General features: G+C 32.8%; 2 protein-coding genes across 2 annotated transcripts; both read right to left on the bottom strand.

The window, feature by feature from the left end:
• Positions 1–250: 250 nt before the first annotated feature.
• LOC124820353 (GRAS family protein RAM1-like) lies at positions 251–2,314 on the bottom strand. Its single transcript, XM_047292023.2, has 2 exons — positions 1,457–2,314; positions 251–1,354 (listed from the first exon to the last, which is right to left on the bottom strand). Exons 1-2 carry the CDS (start codon positions 2,312–2,314, stop codon positions 251–253), a joined length of 1,962 nt encoding a protein of 653 aa, XP_047147979.1.
• An 8,575-nt stretch (positions 2,315–10,889) lies between these two features.
• On the bottom strand, positions 10,890–14,706 carry LOC124820351 (membrane-anchored ubiquitin-fold protein 3-like). Its single transcript, XM_047292021.2, has 3 exons — positions 14,432–14,706; positions 11,449–11,622; positions 10,890–11,276 (listed from the first exon to the last, which is right to left on the bottom strand). The coding sequence occupies exons 1-3, from the start codon at positions 14,559–14,561 to the stop codon at positions 11,221–11,223; spliced, it is 360 nt and encodes a 119-aa protein (XP_047147977.1). The 5' UTR covers positions 14,562–14,706; the 3' UTR covers positions 10,890–11,220.
• Between the last annotated feature and the right edge of the window lie 6,376 nt (positions 14,707–21,082).

Genomic DNA, 21,082 nt, shown 5'->3' with positions numbered 1-21,082 from the left:
TAGCTGAAATCTAGGTGAATCTCACCCGATAGAACAAACAAAATCTATTAAATATATCAGAGTCATATTTAATAAGATTCATCTAAATTTCAGCATATTAAAATGAATGTGTTAAAAGGAAGTATATTGCTTTGTGTTTATATGATAAAAACAATGGCAAAGTAAGCATGTAACAATTAGCATCAATCAGCGATGGCATGTAATCAAAACAAAAAGACATTGAATGGAAAAGTTGGTAGCATAGCATCGATCAACACCGCCATGCAGACGCCGCAACGATGGCCCTATCCTGCCACCCAAGCAGTAAGCAGCCCTTATCCTCCGTCAACCTATACCCTTCGCACGAGTACAACCCGAGCAAAATCTTCGACTGAGTCACCGCGTTTGGACTCAGTGCCACGCCCTTGAACCCCTTTCCTTCCATTATCTTCCGCCACTTCTCCAGCCTCTCGTGCCGCTCAAATCTCTCCGGGCCCTCGCACGATACGATGTTCCGTATCTCCGGCGCGAAAATGTACTGCTCCACCTTTGCCCGCTGTGCCGAATCCGCCGGAAACGTTGCGTCCAGCGAGTCGAAGATCGCCGAGTAGTAGTGCAACGCCTCGAGAAACCGGCCCAGAAAGTAGGGTCCGTTGTGGCTCGCCTCTTGCTCCACCAGGGTCACTATGTTCGGTGCCTGGTCGCGTATCATGGTGAGAAGGTTCCCCAGATGATTCCCGGGGACGCGATGGAGGCGGTTGACTGCATTTACAGCGAGAGCCTCCCCCACACGGCGGTGCAGCATGTGGGGTTTGAGATCCTCGAGCTGTTCTCCGACGGCGTGGAATTCAAAGGGGATGCGCAGGGAGTGGGCGAGCTCGGTAAGGCAGCGGCCGGTTTCGCGGACGGCGTCGAGAGAGGGACCAACTCCGGTAATGCGGAGGAAGGGAGCGGTGGTGGGGCGGGCGGCGAGGGCCTGCATGAAGGCGGGCCATTGGTAGCCCTGGAGGATGTCGAGGTCGATGACGTGAACACGCTCCTCGGTCTCGAAGGCTTCGAAGATGGCCTGGTTGGCGGTGAAATGGGCGAACTTGACGTAAGGGCAGGCCTGGTACACGATCTGGTAGATTTTGAGGACTTCCATGGAATTTGAGGGGCTGAGGGATTTGGAGGGTTTCGGGCTGAGGGTGGCATTGAGCCTGGCGCTGAGCGAATCGGTGAAGCATGCCGCCACGCGCTGCATGGAGTCGCCTAAGGGAGTGACGACTCGGTTGAGGTGGTGGAGGTACCTTCTTGCTAACATGTATTCCTCTTTCGCCACAGCCTCTGCGCAGGCCAGAAGCAGGTGCACCAGTTGAAGGCCGCTGTCTTGCTCCTGTAACGTTGATATCCCAAAAGAAGAAGAGCGTCACAATCCACTTGTTTTCCAACACATGATCAGTTTTGATGAAGTGGGGGTGAGGGAAGATTTTGTTACCTGCTCGATTCCGATTGGAATAGGCACCATGAGACTGTCTTGCTGGCGTTGTTGTTGTTGATGCAGTGCTTGCTGCTTTTGCCGTTTCTCTTGGTAGCGTTCTTGTTGTAGAGCCTGTGAGAGGGAAGCACTAGCCATGGACCCCATATGATGATAGATGTCACTCTCTTGGTACAGTTGAGAAGAGCCACCACATTCTTCATCGACTGAACCGTGGTACCTTGAGGAATCGGGCAGTGTTAAGGTATCCAATATGGATGAAGGGATTTGAGTAGACAAGTCAAAGCATTCAGATGAAGTTGCAATGTCAGAAGACACCTTGGTTGATGAATAGCCTTGATAGTCTTCCAAGAACTCTTCTATTGCTGGAAGGGAAAGGTTTTCAACATGCTGCATGTACTGATTGTTTGGTGAGTTGAAGACCCTGTGAAGAGGGCTAAGTCCTTTCCCTTTGTGGCTGCTGTTGAAGGCTCCAACATGGGAAGATGAAAACTTTGGTGGGGAACACCCTGAGAGACTCTGACCTTGCATTCCATGAGCATAGTTGTAGCTGCAATTGTAAGAAGAGAGTTGCGGAGAGGGAACGTTCCTGACTGGGGAAGAGATCATGAAATCAGCATCTAGTTGGTCAGCGAAAAAGGATTCCCACATTGAACTATCTGGTGACTGAACTTCTACATCTCCATCCAAGTCAAATTTTAGTGAAGGAAGGTTTAAGCTTGGTGGGGTTAGGCCAGTTTGGTCAAGATCACCAGATGATTGAGTGGCATTTTTCTTTGACTCATTTGAAGATGTGGCTTGGAGTTTGGTTCTAGAGTTGTTCTCACTCTTTAGGGTTCCACAAAGTGAATTGATCATTTTCTTCACCTCCCTCCCAATTGTTTCAGTATCTAGGATTCTCACAACGAAAACTATAATTATTTGAAACTACCCCTTTTGCTTTTTCTATTTGTGTCTAAATGGTATGAGGTAGTAGCTATAGAGAATGGATGGTTTATGGAAAGAGCGAAGTCTCAAATTTCTTCCTTCTTATTGAGAGAAATAGGGCAGAAAAGACAACACCGAATACCAATAATTTGTGATTGGAGGTTTGTCTTTGGTGGATTTTCAGAGGCCTAATTTTTGTCATTTTTGCCAACCTTTATAAATGTTTACCACAAGGCTTTGGAATACTTGTGATTACCGTAGAAGACAAATTCTTCGGAGGGCCCCACTTTCTTTGGGCCGGCCCATATATCTACAAGGTTCCTTTTATACTCACCTGCACAATCATTGGAAGCATCGGTTCATAATCTTATAAAAACATAAAACAAAGACCTATCATAAACAACAAGGTTACCTTTACAATTAAATAAAACTATAGCATAGCAGTAATAAGTAATATCTTCATACTATTCATTATTTTATTCAAATAGTTAAAAACTATTTTATAATTTAAATATTATAATCTTATTTGTTTTACGTAGTAACTTTATTATCTACACTGGCTTTCATATAAGTTATCAATCGGATTTTTCAACACAGTTTTTAACAAAAGCAGTGCATGTTGTATATGAATAAAAGAATAAGCAGTTAAATGCTATATTCATAGGATTATATACTTTGATTACTTTAATTTGAAATATTTTAGAATAGTATATGTTTTTTAGATTAGAAATTTAACATTTTATCTCAAAATCTTTGTAGTTTTAAATTACCGTATCTTTTTTTTATATTCTCTCTTTAAGTCGGTTTTTATATGAAAATTTTCAAACAAGATTTAAACCGAAACAAAGTTAACATTCATACTTTTATGTTGATGTCAAGAGTGATGCTCCTCCACCACCCCCGTCTTCTTTCTACACCTCTCCAATTTTTTTTAAATTCTAAATTTACCCTTTTTATTTTTTACTTTTACCAATTTTACTTTTTAATTTTTAAAATCCTAATCTCGATCCCCTCTCATTTTCACTTTCTCTTTCACTCTCAACCGCAAACCCCCATCCTCCATTGTCACTTTCACTTTCTCTCTTTCTCTTAATTTCCACTTCCGTTAACACAAAATTTGACAGGAAGAGAAGAAGATAAACTGAACTAACTATTTTTTCTTTTATTTACTTTTTATTTTGTACTCAACAAACATATTTCTCTTTCATTGCACCATTGTAAGCACAAATGTAATTTTAAGCATAGATTTTCAAGTTTGGTTATTTAAAGACAAAGAAGTGGAGAAGAAATTTTTAGCAGATTATATTATGGAATCATAATATTTCAAAATTCATCAGAAGTTATAAATGTTTTAAATTTATACCATGCAGAATTTTCTTTTTCTGTCAAATTTTGTGTTAACGGGAGTGTGAATTAAGAGAAAGAGAAAAAGTGACACTAGAGGGTGGAGACTTGCTGCTGAGAGTGAAAGGGAAAGTGAAAATGAAAGGGATTGAGATTAGGGTTTTAGAAAATAAAAAGTAAAATTGGTAAAAGTAAAAAGTAAAAAGGATAAATTTAGAATTTAAAAAAAATTGGGAAGGTGGAGGGAGAAGATGGGGTGGTGGAAGGAGTATCACTCTTATGTCAATTAGGATTTTTGTTTATTGATGTTGATAGGAGTGTTGTTTTATCTAAATTATTATATTATTGTTTTAAATCACTATTTTTTTTGTTCAATATTGATTTGAATTTTATTGTCTACTTTTGATGGACGTGAACTTGATTATTTTGATTGATATTTTTTTTGTACTTTTTGTCCTTTTTTTTTACAATGCTTAAATAAATGTTATTCTCCATCAATTATTTGTTTGTATTTTTTAAAAAATTGTTTGAAAATTTTTAGTCAATTATAACTTAGGATTTTTGACACTCACATAACATTTTACATTTGGTGATAAATGAAATATTTTCAATAAATTGTAATAGACTTATCTAAATAAAATATTTAAATAATAAAATAATTAAAAAAACTACCAATTTAAATTTAATGAACTTGCCTCGAGTGAGAGAATGATTTTGTTCAAAACACTAGAAGAATCCTACATTGATTACATAGAATGGGTTTCAAAGAAGTCGAGTGTATTTAAAAATCAAGTTTATCTAGTTGTATGGTTTGGGAACAATGTATTTTTATTATTTTATTTGATTTTTTGCACAATTTTGTACACATGCATGGTCAGATTTCTTCTTCACTCTTTTGCTTTTTATTTTCGTTAAGCTTGGAAGGAAAGGAACTCTAAAGCAAGTTTACTCATTGTTTGAAAACGTGACTTTGGTCACTGTTAAAGCCTAGAGTGGGCACGTCTTTAGACCAATTAGTTTTTCTAGAGAGAGTTACTTCTCTTTCTTTTTGTTTAAGTTAGGGACATCGTGGGTACTTTAGTACCCTTCGAAACATAGATTTTCATCCTTAAATGATATGGTTATTTTAGGGAGGAAAGGGTTAAGAAAGAAAATTTTGGATCAATTATTATGTTGAATATCACGAGTAATTAGGAGCACATTTTGGGCCAGTTTTGGGAGTGTGGTTAGAGGATATTTCTAGGTTATATTTAGGGTAAACATAAGGGAGTTTAGACATAGTGACAAAGTGAGAAAAGGATGCAACTCTAAGCTACTTTCCAAGGCAACCAGAGTGAGTGTGCAAGTGAGAACCAAAGTAGTGTCGAGGAGCCACGACTGCTCTCACGAGGGAGTGAGCGTTTTGGGCTTTGCTAGGAACCCTAGAACATTCTAAAATCTCTAGAAACCAGGTAAAGGGAGATGACTTTGCTTGTTGTTGGGCATGATGTTCAATGATGTTTATGGTATTATATGCATTTGGGTTTGAGGTATACTTGGCTTCTCTTGAGTGTGACGATGGGTTGTAGGAACAATGACCACCATTTTAAGTATGAGATTGGGTGGGTGATTCTGTAGAGGTGCAATTTTGTTTCCATTTGTGTCTCGAATGTTTTCTTATTAATGGTCATGTGATGATTTTGCCAAGATGTGATAAGTCTTTGATAGGTTGTATAATAAGCATATGTCTAGTTTTCGGTTGCTGGCTAGTGAATAGGTTTGATGGAGGTTAAAACTGTTAGTTAGGAAGGTTGTTGCTAGAAGGTGCGGTGCAAATCAACAAGGGTGTTGTTTGATTTGTCTAGCATGGTGATTGTGTGAGATGTAGGAATATAAGGGGACATGTGTGTTAGAGTAGAGTTACTTGAATGGGTTAGTTTCCTTACTTCTGGCCATACATAGTTAGCCTCGTGGGTAGGGAAGGAATAGTAGGAACCGTAGATGTGAAGAAGGACAGAGAGAAAGGTCAAGTGAAGCTCATGGAATCTGGAGAGAGAGAAAAAAAGATAAAGAGTAGAATTAGAGTGGTAAGGTGGTGTGTACATGACTTTTAAATGATGTAAGGAAGGGATGCCTTTGTTTTGCATAGGATTCACATTGATTCATGTCATGTAGCTTTAGGATTACTATTTGGGTTGAGTGAAAGGGACCCACGTTGATTCACATCGTGTTTAGTTTTGTCGTTTTAAAACTAATTATTTGGATTGGTTAATGCATATTATTTAAAATGTATATGGAATTGTGATGTAAATATAAGTTATATATTATCCTTGTATTTTTGGGTGCGAACAACGTCGCGGTGGCTGGCGAAGGCAGCGGTGATGCATTGCAAGGGGTACCGATGACGACAGTAGTGACGCGTTGTGAGAGGTATCAACGACGCCAGTAGAGGGAATCGTCGTCCCAATCTTGTGATATATGGGTTTCTCGTTTTGGGTTCTGATTCTTGCGATCTGGGTTTGTTTGGGGATTTGGGTTGTGAATTGGTTGCCCTGATGTCTTCTCTAAAGTTTTGGTAATGCAATTTTGAGATTAGTGTTCCAGAATTAGGAAATTAGGGATTCTCTAATGTAATTGGAATGGAAATGAATGAAATTAGGGTTTTCTGATCTTATTTCTGTTTTAGCAATTTGCAAATGTGGAGTTTCGTTTTCGAATTGGGGGTGGTTCTGAGTTCACATTTTGGGTTTTCCTTTTGATTCACGTTGGAGGGTTCTTTCTCGCGGTTCTAGGTTTCCATGGTGGTTATTGGTGGTTACACGTGGCGTCAATGTGCACTGGTGGGTGTCGTCATGGGTGTTGCAGTGGCTGGCCATGGAGTCCATCATGGGCTTGACTTAGGTTGGGGTGTTTTTGAACTGGGCTGGACTAATTGGGCCGTAAGAACTATTGTTGGGCAGTTTTGAGATTGCAATTGCAGAGACCAAAAAATAATAATAAGAATAAGACAAAGAGAATTCAAAATAAAAACTTATGTCTTTAAAATTAAAATAATGGAAAAAATAGAATTAATTAAAAATGAAATTGGAAATAAATAAAATTAATTGGGTTTAAAAAAGGTAATTAATGAGGTTATAATGATTAATTAGATTAATAAATGATTTATTATTCTTTTTGGTTTGATAATTGAATTATATTTATTCATTTATTTTGTAACCTATTGTTGGAGAGAAACCTATGAGGGGTTCATATTGAGCACATTGGGTTTTGAGTGAGACTTTTGATAATGATGAATAAATAAGGTTAGGTAGGGAATGAGAAGGTATGGAATGAGAATAGTTGTTGTGTTTAGGAATATTATGAACTTTGATTAATGATTGGAATGGATGAGTGTTGGAGTTGTACTAGAACGTGTGGTTGATCGATGAGCATGAGACATGAGAGAATGCGTCTACTTGTTGTACCTAATAAATCTTGAGACTATCTATCGTGTGATACGGGATAACGACCCTCTTTGGCCTTGTGTGCAAAAAGAGTGGATGTTCAAGTGTTAAACCTTCTTTGTATAGGGGGGACGCTGTTTCGCCTAGTCCTTATGTTGCAGGGAAACATGTCTTTAGCCAAGATGGAGGGACGACTCGAGCTGACTTATAGGGGAGGCTACAGGTGGCCTGTAGGGGAGGCTATAGGTGTGGTGAGGTAGAGTACAAGAGTATGACGAATTCTTTCATGATGAAGTTCATAGATTGGTGATGTTCATGATGAGGATGAGGAGAGTCTTGATGGAAGTACATGTGTTGATGATTCGTGATAACGATGTGTTTGGAGACAGTATTAATAAAGATAGCATTGATGGAATAGTTATGGTATGATTGTTGAGGGTGTTGGTGTCGATCATTGATAACCTTTTGGCAAGTGTACCAAATCGTTTCAAGTAATAAAGAGTAAGTTCAGAGTATCGTTCTCCCAAGGGAATTGTGTTACATTATCTAATGAAAATTATTTACCAAAATCAATTTAGTAACGATGGAAATTTTGATTCATGTCAAATAATATACTGAAATTAACAAAATATTAAAATTTGAAATTAAAATTTTAAAGTAAGCTTCGTTGGAATTGTGTTTTATGAATCATATGAAGATAAAATTATGTTCAATATTTCATTATTTCATTCAAACATTCACATCAAGGCATACTAGTCCTAATCCCTTAGCAACTAGTTCTAAATTAATATATCAAAGTGTTAATCCCTTAGTCAATTTAACATACAATTTGCATTAAGTCCGATGCTAAGAATGACTAAGTTATTGAATCTATCCCTAGATCTCAAATCACTTAGGTGCTCTATCTATGTCCATGTTCAAAGTTACTTTCCAGTAATCAGAGATATTTAAATAACATTATATTTTCATACAATGATAATAATAAATTCAAGAAAGAGCATATGAACGAACAACGATATATTGAACAAGAAAATTACATCATAGTGAGTTCATTACATCCAATTCCAACGAAAGAGAAATCTAGCAACTTATAGTCATCTAGAACGTACGCATTTGAAGCAATCCCTTACAACAATGGTGTCTTGATGCCTTGGAGTAGTCTCCTGAAGTCTGCAATTTTTTACGCTTCTTTGTTCTCTGTCAGAAGTTACCAACTTTTTGTTTATTTCTCACTTTAAAAGCCAATTGAAAGTAACTATCTCACTAATTCGTTAAGCGCACAACTATTCATGTACTAAGCGAATATTCAACTGCATATCTTTAATTGTCCTTTATTTGCTTAGTGAATTGTGCTGGTGTGATGAACGAATAAAACTCTTTTTAGCTGAGCGATTTAATGCTGACTTAGCGAGAAACATCTACCAACACTCCCTTTTGATGTATAAATTTCTATACAATTTACTACACACTTTCCTACTTCGTATTACAACTTTTGCTACGAGGAAACACATTATTTCATGAATAAATACAAATTTGAGCTAATTAATAAGTCTAAAAACATGTATTTTTCATACTTATCAATCATGATGTAGGAATGATTAAGTTAGTAAGAATAACATCGTAAGTGAATGTTCGTTATTAAGTTGTGCTTGCTTGTTATGTATTATTGTGTTGTTATTGGTCGTGCTATGGTAGCTTACCCATATTTGTTTGTGTTGTGGTTGTGTGTGTTTTGCGATGATTTGTATGATCTTTGGTTTTACAAGAGCAGATGATGTTGCAGATACTCCAAAGGCATGATAGAGACGTGAGAATGGGAGCAGCTTTGGTTTATTTAAAGTTTTTGAGTTATATATTTTAGAAATAATGTAAATGGACTAATTTTATTTCTTGGTTATTTTATTAATTTTAAAACTTTGTAATTGGATTATATTTTTGTTAAAGTCGGGATTTGATTTTAATTCTACACGTTTAAAATGTCAAAATTTTTAATTAGTACCGTTTTTTGTATTAAAAGGATTTTGAAACATTTTATTTTAAATACGATTTGTGACACCCTGAAATTGGAGCATTGCATTTTTTTTATCAAAGTCAGGTTTTTGGGAAAAAAAAATGTTTTGAAGATTGTGGAGAGTGAGTTAATCTAGTTTATGATATTTAACGCGGATTGTTGTGATATCTTGTGTTGTGTTTGATATATAATTAATTGCTCACACACAGTTTGGTTTCATACTTAACATGAATAATTTGGTTTCATACTTAACATGAATGTTAACCCTTCCATATATCAAGTCTTTTAAGGTTAAGTGATGTCTAGTGTGTATTTATGTTATTTGGTGTTTTCGAGAAAGAATCAATACAGAAATAAGCTTAAAAATGAAAATTGACTTATGGTTATTGTAAGAAGCTAATGTTTAATGATACTAGGACAAAGCCTATGAATAAAAGAGTTATACAAAGTTGAGATTCTGTACTCTTGATATGGTGCATATATGCTTCAAAACAAAAAACAAAAAGCTTTAAAACTCAAACAACTACTCACCTTCGAGTTTCACATTATAATAATCTTCACTTAAGCTAAATGGCTTATAAAAATCCGTCTTAACACCTCCTTTGTAAATAGCAACAACCACAAACCACAATTTTCAAAGTAATTGTGCAACAACAGCCTTCGTCGTCATTGAATAGAAGAGAAAAGTGGAAATTTTCACATTTATGCGAGTGTAGGAAAGAAATATAGGATGCAAAAAGCAACTACCTAACAAAATTGGGAGGAGTATGGGCTACCATACAAAGCCCGTGTAAGAGCCCTTTAGAATTGAATCACTATCACATATCCACCCATAGACCTTTATTTACAATAATAAATCTTTCAAAGGATCAAACTTTTTCTGGGGAGCTTTCTAGATAAAGCATTTAAGTTTGAAATTTTATATTTTCAACACAGATAATATTTTAATTTTTTTCGAAAATGTTATTTTGTAACGAACACTTATTTTGAGATCTTTGAAATGAATAATTCAAAATTTTTAATTATGCATTTTAAATTATTTTGTAACATTTTTATTGAATAGTAATATTATGCTTGCATTTGCATCAAGTCCATTCCTATTATTACTGAATCAAAGTTTGCCCTCTTTTATTTCATTATTTAAACAAATATTACTCTTGGTTAATTAAATAACGTTGAGTAAGTACTCAAATTAATCCAAAACCATTCTTGTCCTAACTAATAGGTTCTTGTCTTGAAACTTTATGCAATTAAATTCTTGATTGTTCATTTCATTTGTATTTGTATACCAGTCTTTCTCTTAATGGAAAGTTAATAACAATAAAATGATTGTTGATATGACCTTGCTTTTTCTCTTCTTTTTTAGTATTGTTAATTTGGTGCATTGCTTTGATACCATGTAACTAAAAGTAGGGATTATAGAATTTAAAATGATACTTTGACACATCTAATATACTCTGAAGGAAGGTGTTTCTCACTATTTAGAGAATGAACGTCCAGCTCCATGGGTAGGAAATGAATATTTATTTGCATAATAATACTTCTTGATAACTCCCACATCATCCAAAAAGGTCCCTCTAAAATATAAATGCTTTCTAAATCCTCTAAAGTTTAAACATTTTTTAGTACTTGTAAGTGTTCTCATATGAAAACCTCGTATCAACATTTTATTTGTTATGATCACTTACTAATTTTTAAAAAGTATGTTTAAACATTAGAAGAACAAAAATAATGCAAAATATTTGTGGAGGATGTATTTAATAAATTTGAAATCTTACATACTCAAAATGTATTTAACTCATTTGATATTATGATATAGACTGCTCCTAGTTGATATACCAAACATCTATGCTATGGAACATGAGAAAATCATCACTAACAAGCATTGCTACCCAGGAACGCCCTCCAACAACACTCAACTATGATGGGGTTGGGACTGTTATACATATTATTGACTTCCCAGTCATGCATATCCATGTCCTTTGGATATCCCACCAAGCAACTAATGCAATATCAGAAGCTTAACTCTTCACTGTTATGATGTCGATGATGATGGCTTCTCACAAAATTGAACATGCACATATATGTTTTCTGGGCAGCTCATCAACTTTTTTCTCTGTTTGTGCCATCAAAAAGAAAATTTTCAACATTTTTGGGTCATAATATTTGGTCCTAGTTAACTTTAGAACATTGCCTAAGTACCTTGTACCTATATGGAACTGCTCTTTGAGGTATATATGTATGATTGTAGAAAACAGTAACACAATATATACCAGAATGAAATATACCTGTTTTTGCTTTAAGCAAAGGTGGCTGGACCACAACATGCATGGTGATAATAACTCCTTTGGGAAGCTCGCCTAAAGGTACTCTACACTGGCCAACCGTTCTGTTGTTCTCCAAAATTCTGCCAGCACTTATCAGTTTTATATCATTTGCTGACTTTGGTATAATTTTCTTGTCTAAGGACAACCAATACAAATTTTAATAAGTGGTTAGAAACAAAACAACTAAATAAGGGAGGAGAATATAACACCAAAACAATAGGAACTCAGGGATAAATGAAATATAAGAGACTAGATGAGAGCCTAACTGAAATTGCTGTCCAATTGATAGTTAATAGAAGAACCAGAAAATTACAATCAATCTCCTGATTATATAGCCAAACCAAACTACCCATCCTAATTCTAGTGAGATCAAAAAATATTTTCACAATGATCTGATCTCTTTTTCCTACATTTTACCCTTTTTCTCCCCTTCCTCCTCCCCTTACACTTAACTGTTCTCTCTCTACCTTATATGTAACATAATAAATCTGTCCAGATTTGGATACAGATCACCTAATTATGTAATTTTTTTCAAGCCATTCATTGTTTTCCTTTTCTTTTTTTCATTTTTCAATTTTTTATCCCCTCCAAATTATTACTAAACTTAATTTAATTTATGTAAAGTTTGTTAATGAAAATATAAATAAATAAAAATATTAGATTTATATTTTAAAAAGTTTTAATTATTAAAAAGTCAAAAAATATCTCAGATGATTCGCAAATTATATATAATATTAATAAAAAAATAAATATTAATTACAAAATTTTTAACTTATAAATACTTTTGTTTAATTTTAGATTAAAAAATGTAAGTATTCATCACAATCAATTATTTAAAAACAAGTAAAATAATAAATTAAGTGGTTTTTAGACCATGTTCAAGAAGATATAGAGAACTATTTAATAAAACTAGAATCTCAAAAAAGTTCAAACAAAAAAAGATACTATAGATAAACATCAAAACATAAGAATGCAACAAAGTAATATAAATATCACAAAACGTGTCAAAAAGATTCGAGGACAGGTTCAATTTAAAAGTGCTCCGCATAAGCTTTTCAAAAGCTCCTCCTACTAGCTTTTCTAAAAGCACTTTATTAGTTGTTCTAAAACAAAGCAACTTACTTTTTTAAGAGCTTTTACCTAAAGAGTTAAATTTTAGCCTTTTAAGTAGAAAAAAAATAAAAAATAAATCGGGTCAAAGTTACCTAAGACTAATTGTGTAAGAAGGATAACGGGGAATCCAGCAAGTTTAATAAGATGTGAACTAGCAAATGTCTTGGAGGTAATTTGAGGATCATGTTATGCCACAAATCAGCCATTTTAAGTATCCAGGATCAATCAAACAAACTAACGGAGAGATTGATTGGGATGCCACATATAGGATTCAAGCTAAACAGATGAAATGGAAAAACTCCAAGTACAATATATAATTGCAAAGGGCATATCAAACTCAGGAAACTTTTTGCAAACAGTCATCATGCTCTATGGGAGTGGTTCTTGGTTTAGGAAGGACCGCCAGCCACAAACAAGAAAACAAGTATTGCAGAGATCCAAATGTAGAGGTGTATAGTGGACATACAAGAAATGATAAGATTAGGAACATGGATCTAAGACAAATTTAGAGTAGATCCAACTGAGAATATGTGAAGTGAATGAACATAAATGTAATTGCATTCAAATTCAAAGTAGATAGTACATAAAGGCATTGAGAATGCGGGGTGGCTGGCAAATGCATGTGCGGCCAAGATTTGGTGGGAAAAAACTGGTAAGAAAGAGATATTTGCCAACCGTGAATAGAGGCCAGAGTCGTCCCCCTATTAGGCAGCTACGTCATGGATTTGGCAGCTGCTATTGACAACTCTGGTTTTGATACAAGATTGTAATTAATGTTAAGATAAAAAATAAAAAAACCACAGGCACTCGTATATATAATAAACTACAAAAGTCATGATGAAGAGAAAACAAGGAGGAAAAAGACGATCTCGGTAGCCAGTGATCACTATACCCATTAACAAACCTTAACTCAATCACTTGATCACAACCAAAAATAGTCAAGACACATTTTCTCCCTGTATTTACAAACTAACAGTTCCAGACAACATTCTAGCATCTCGAGGTGTGGACGAGGTTTATGATAATAAGTGTAAACAAACATGTGACCATTTCTTTAGTTCACTGTTTGCAAATCCAACCCCACAATTCAAATGTACATGCCTACACATGAGGGTTTTAAAAACTCAACACGTGAGGCATTTAAAAAAAACTCATATCAAGTTGTTTACAGCCTAATAACTATTTATGGTGCCAAGGTTTAAAAAAACAAATTCTACAACATTTCAGCCAGAGTGAAGGTTTTGAGGCTCTCCATCCACAACCGCAATTGCAGCTGCACAAGGATTGCAAGAAAACCACAACCGCAATTTAAAAAACCTTGACCAGTACTTCCCATAACCCAAAAATTCAAAACCCAAAATGAAAGAGCTTTCTACGTCTTTCATCACAGCATCACATTCCCTAATTTTTAAAACCAGCATGAAACAAAGAATCCACTTCACCCAAATCTTCTCCCATTCAAAGCAAAAAACATTTTTTTTTCAAAGCAAGTCCTTCCACACACAGAGAACTCCAAAACTAACGACCCAATTCAGGAACAAAGAACACACCTCTTAGAAAACAGAATCAAGCAACACAACACTTCCAACAACTTCACCAACACGGCGTTTTCAAAAGAAAAACAAAAAATAACATAACAACAGCCCTGTTTGCACAACAAAAGAAAAACGCACGGGAAGCTCGCAGCAAAAGCGCAGAGCCACTGACTTCACGAACGTTCAATAACTCGGAAGCAAAGCCTTAGTAGTAGGTTAATTGAAGGCAACACCATCGTCGGAATTAAACTAAACAACAAAGTAAAATTGACGATGAAAAACGAAGAGAAGTTAACCTTTGGGCCAATCTGCAAAAATCCGGTCCTTGAGCACGGATACGGTGGAAGCAGGGGAGTAACGGAAGGGTCCCATATCGGATCCATCGTAGAGACGGAACTTGAGCTCAACTACTTCTTCCTCTGGCATCTCTCACTCCCAATTCCAATCACTGATAATAATTTCAATAATATGCTTCTTTGGAAACAGAATAAGAATAAGCTTCAAATAGATTCAGGGAATTCATACAATAAGAAGCAAAAGAAAAATTGCCAACGTCACACCAAACCCTATCCCCCGATTTTCACGCTCTCTCTCTCTCTCTCTCTCTCTCACCCCTTTTCTTTCTTTTGCCATATGTATTCATACCAATTTTTGTATATATTTTCTCATTCTCTCTTTGTGCAATGGAGTAATCACACTAACTTTCTTTCATTATTTCTTTATTATCTTTTCCTTGCATTTATAAGATACAAATTAAAAATGCTGTTATATACTTTTATAATATATGTGTGTGTATATATATACATACACATACACGATCTTATTGTTTATAAATATATAAAATATTATTTTAATAAAAATGCAAATATATACTTTATTTTTAAATTTGACAATATTTATGTGATTAAAAAACATAAAACATTTTTATGCTGTGAGTTACCTAAAATTAATTTTAATTCTATATATGATTATTTAATATATAAATTATAAACTGTTTTTTAAATATAACACGTCATTTTGATTTTAGTCTTTATTTTAAAATTTGATTTTCGTATATCCGTATCCTTGTAAAATACATTGATTTGGTTTTTAATATTCAGCCTCCCTTTAACCATTTTTTTTTAAATTAGAGGAATAAGTTTATCTTTTTTTATTTTCCTTTAACCATTTTTAAAAAAATTAAAGGAGTGAGTTTATATTTTTTATCATTTTGTTTTCTGTTTTATTTTCCTTTATTTTTCTTTTACCTATTCTCTGCCACCTTTTTTTTCTCTTCTCACCTCCATCTTCATCTTCGTCTTTTTATTTTCAATTGCTCCACGCTCATCCTGTCCAAACTCATCTAACTCTCTAGAATGCAACTCCTTCAAAATGAATAATAAAATATTGAAACTTACATTTCTATTGTTTTGAAAGGATGATGATGTTTCTATTGTATAAATAATATATAATATGTAGGAATACATAAAATAGATAAATAGTCAATTTAGTATGAATATTAATTATATTTTATTTTTAATGCAATAAAAGAATTTAATATATGTGTGTTTAATAAAAAAAAATATTAATGTATAATAAACTTTTAAAGAGTTATAGAGAATTTTAAATTTGTACATAAAAGGTAAAAGGTAATTTTGTTTCTAAATTAATTATATATTAACATTAATTTTTTGATAAATAAATATGACATATATAACAATTATTAAATATCAAACACATATTCAATTCTTCAAAATTAATGAAACTAAAATTCTGTACTAAAATTATATATTATTTAATATACTAGAAATGAAATATATAAATAATGAAAAAATTACTCTAACAAACTTTTTTAAAAACTAATGAAAAAAGAGCAGGAAGAGATTAAAAAAGGTTAAAAACAAGTATCCATTTTTAATTTTAATAATTAGGGATATACTTTTTTTAGTAAAATTCATAAGATAAGCATTTTTAGTTTTATTTTTGATTTAATAAAAGAAGAAGCAAATGAAAGGGTGAAAATTTAAAGAAAACATTGATGGAATGAGAGAAAGTGAGAAAATGGATGATGGGAGGAAGGATGGAGATGTTGGAGGAGGGAAAGGAAGACAAGAAATTAACGGAGAAGATATATAGAAGTTGGTGAACTGGAAGTGCTCAAAAATTGAACATGGAATTTGGATGATCAGCATGGGGAGATGTTGAATAAGACATGTCACACCTTCAGGAACGAATCAATCTTTAAAATAACAACTAAAATAAAAATTGCACAAAAACATAATTAATTATATATTACTATTTTATTATAATCTCTTTTGGTTTTTAAAATGTAATTATTATTTTATAAAATGGACAAATTTGATTTAAATTCATTTTAGAAAAAAGCGAACTAAGAAAAAAAATATTTGATGGTTTATTTTAGGGTTCCGGGTGACTTTTTATAATGATTTTTTATTAATTTAAAATATATCAAAATTCTTATTTTTCTTTAACTTAATTAATGTTATTTTTAAGTTAAATTATGTCATTTGTCTTTATTTTTCTAGAAAAATTTTAAATCGATCTTTTATGTATCTCAATTTAATTTTTATTTTGAAAATTTTGATGTAATTAAATTCTTTCCATTATTATTGTAATAACCACTTTGGATATGTGTCCTGATATTTTTTATCATTTTTAATTTTAAATTAAAAAAACATTATTTGTTATGCCATGTATCAAGCTGATGTCATACAACTTATAAATGGCAGTGTGATGTGATAGTATAATATCATATATCATATTAAATGTTGTTGTTTTACATCTCAATTTGATTTATTTATTTTTATCTTGTCCTAATCCTAATTTTTTTTAAAATAAAGTAATTTCGTCACCCAAATCAAATTTAATTTTTATATTATACAAATATTTTTACTAAAATTAATATTTTTGTTAAATATTTTTAATAATATTAAGTTTATTTATATTTATATTTTACATTGAATTTTATTTAAAATTGTTTTTAAATTTATTGTTTTAAATTGTTATAAAATTATAGTAAAATTTTAAATTTAAATTTAAAATATTATTATTTTTAAACCAATTCAAATATTTGTATAAAAATTATGAATTTTACACTTTAAAAATGCACAATTATTTAAAAGAATTGAAAAAGTTAATAAATTTATTTTATTTTATGAAATGTAGTTGGTAAACAAATTTACCATATTTTTTATTTGAAATTAATTTTGAATCTTTATTTATTAACATTATTTTCTATTAATAACTTTAAAATAATTTTAAATAAAATTTAATATAAAATATAAATTTAAATAAGCTTAATATTGTTAAAAATATTTAATAAAAATATCAATTTTAATAAAATATTTTGTATAATGCAACATCCCAAAAATATAGCATAAAATTATATAAAAGAGTCATCAGAGATATGATAAGATAGAACAATTAAAGGCCAAAATAAAAGTAAAATCTTACCGTTATCTAAAATAACCATAAAATTCAAACTTTATAAGAGTTAGTCTACTACAAATCTATATACAATGTTAATATATCTAGTTTATGTTGCTCTATCACCTCCGTCCAAAGTCTGCTCCAGAGAAACCTCATCTCCCTTTGTTCACACTCACAGGATGATCATTGTAAAGGAACAACATCCCACATACAAAACACAATCACAAATAGAAGGGTAAGCTAGATATAAAAAGAATTCATACATTGATATAACATACACAAAAAAAAATTATAAGTATACCTACAAGATAAACTACTTCAAACATCCTAACATATTAGGACCTAGACTTGACCGTCCGAACTTAGAATGATTGTCGAGCTATGGCGGGTTGTACACTTGTGGTGACCTCTACTACTTTGCAAAGTTATTACCAACGAGTTTCACCCTACCACACTCACAAGGTTAGTAAGTTCTGGGCCTTGAGGAATACTGGAAGCTCCCAAGACTACGACCTCCTGTTACTCCTCACGACATGGATCAATCCTCTCTACATGAGAATGAAAGACCATTAGAATTTTAGGATAACCCCCAAGACTGAGCTTCTGCATTCATTCTAAATAAACTTGAATCTCACCAAGAGATTTCCACATTGAAACTTACATTCATCACTTTGAAGTCACATAACTTTACTTTGATACATAACTCATGACAATAATCAATTATATACCTTAATACGCATTCAAACATAGATCAAAAACTTCATTTAGATCAACTAAGGCAAAGAAGTAAGAGTAAACTAAAACCTGAATCAGTCGATTAGCGCACACCCTCGTTGAGCGACCATAGACTACTTTCGCACAACGACACCGCTCGCTATGTGAATCCACCCCCAACCTATAACCCAACTCGCTGAGCAAATTAAAATACTAGGGGTACCAGACCCCAACCTCTCGCTTGGCGCCCTAATTCGCTATGCGAAAGTCCAGACAGTGGTTCAGACCCCAAACTCACTCGTTGAGCTCACCCATTCGCTAATCGAATTAAATTGACATTGCTCCCAGACCTCAACAATTTGCTCAGCGCACCTTCTCGTTGTGTGAATCTTCAAACAGAGGATCAGCCTCTACAACCACTCACTGAGCGAGTAGAGTCGCTCAACGAGTCTGCATAATCTACAGCACAAAATCTGCAGAATTACGCAACCTACTCCAAATTTACCAAAACCAATTATTTTTCCCAACTTCTAACCCTCATAGATTGTTTGTAGACTTGAACAAGTGTTTCTAAACCTTACTACTATCATTCTAAAGTATTTCCTAAGCAATTCACTCTTCAAAACTTACAAATCTACAACCTATGGACCCAATTCATGTTCTACCACTTTTGACACATTTTTAAGCAATGTAGGGACTCAAACAAGTCACATTTGACTTGCCTAAGTTGTTTCAACAAACCAATTGAGTATCTAACTTCAAATTCTCATTTTCACTACTCTACTTCCACAAAACCAACTCTAAACCACTAAAATGTGATTCTATTCATAACCCGTCAACTCTAATACAGATTTCTAACCTTTTATACACCCAATAGCAAATCAAACATCATCCAATTAAGTTATTTATCAAAACCATAAAGATTCATTCATAACAATCAAATTGTACACATTATAACTTACTAAAAACCTCAATTTATTTCAATTAATGCAATAAACTTAGAATTAACGTACATACTTGCTAAATCACTAAATTAAAACAATAATCTAGCTTCCCTTACCTTAGAGAAACGTTGCACAGCTCTAGAAAACCTTGATCGATGCTTGCACTGCAAGGAAATTCTAGAAAAACCTACAAATAACCGATTGGTGATAGGAAACCAACCTTAGAACCTAAATTGAGCTACGAGTCAAGAAAGAGAGATACAATTCTCATGCAAAGACATAAAATTTGCATAATCACATATTTAGGGAAAACCTAGAAAAGAGGAACGAAACTTACCGGTTCAAATCAAGAAATTGATCGGTAGGAATTATAGCCCTCAACGCCAGGATCGCCTAGACACTTCCTGATCGTCGAACAGATACTCCAAGAGTGAGAAAAGTTAGATAGATGTGAGAGAAAGATAAGAGAATAATGTTTTAGAAAGATAGAAGTACTTTAGATAATGAACCGAGTCTTAGAAAATTTTATTTATATTATAAGATTATTTTATAATAAAATACTCGGTCTCATTATTTTAATATACCTATCTACTCTAATACTCTATTTTTTAGGTTTTTACATATAACATTTATATAAAAATTAAATTTGGTTTCGATTTAGAAAAGAACCAAATTATTTAATTTTAAATTAAATTATGACTAAATTAAAATAAAATAAAAATACAAGTACTAAATTAAGACTAAGAAAATGATACCTTAACATGAGAGAACTTGTGACGTTATTCTTAACAAATCACATTATCAATGTCACGTGACACGATATCAGTTTAACATGTGACAAATTTTTATTTAAAAAAATTAAAAAATTTAAAAAAAATCATGACATGAGATACTTTTTTTAAAATTTTTAATACAATACTAATAAAAAATATATGATTTCATCAAATTTTTCAAGACCTGGACCAAATTAAGAAAAAAGAAACTATTTGATATTTTTCACAAAAAATGAAAATGAATAAGATGATTTAAACTTATTTAGAAAGAAAGAAAAAGATATAACATTCATTTAGATTAAGATTCTTTTAATTTAATATATTTTATTTTATTTAGCTTTTACGAATCTCAAATAAACCTTAATTAAAATAAGAAACGAAAAAGAAAAATGTAAAACAAAAGTCCTCTTTTTAGTTATAAACATTTCTCCAACCGATTGTGGTCAAATTCAACTATGTGGTTTTTATGATTCAGCGAATTGGGACGGCAACCTCCTTGGTCTTCGATTTTTGTCCGCTGAGTTTATTTTCTTCTTTTTATTAAGGAAGAAAAAGTGAGATTTGGCTTTCGAATCTAGTCCTTGTCCTTAACGGAATAAATGAATGAACGAGAGCAACTTGCATTCGGCAATTACTACCAACCAAAGAATCTTTCGTTTTTTTTGTGTGTCTAAACATCACAAACTCAAACAGGTAAAACAATCAAAGCCAGATTTTAGGGTACGTTTGAAGTTCGCAATTGTCTTATAATGATTGGCCGAGTAAAAAGCGATGGAGGGTTCGGTGGTGTGAAAAAAAAAATATGTACGAACAAGAAATCTAGCAAAAGAAATATTTAAATAAGTATGTGTGAATAATTCTGATTGATTTTTGTTAACCGCAGGTAAGAAGGGTGAACAAATAAAGAATGACTTCATGCAACTAAGACAACTCCGTTAAAAATTGATAATAAAGAAGGTTGATTAATTTTTTTTTAGAAAAAAGGATGAATTTGATTATACGAGAAAGTGTCATTAATAATTTTGACTGAGTTAATGAAAAATCACATTATTTTGATAAATCAGTTGATAAAATCAATCAAACAAAA

This window comes from Vigna umbellata, chromosome 5, assembly GCF_029865625.1.
Source record: "Vigna umbellata cultivar VRB3 chromosome 5, Vumbellata_1.0, whole genome shotgun sequence".
Taxonomy (NCBI): domain Eukaryota; kingdom Viridiplantae; phylum Streptophyta; class Magnoliopsida; order Fabales; family Fabaceae; genus Vigna; species Vigna umbellata.
The sequence above is the reverse complement of the archived record's forward strand: the minus strand, read 5'-3'. Positions and strand labels throughout refer to the sequence as shown.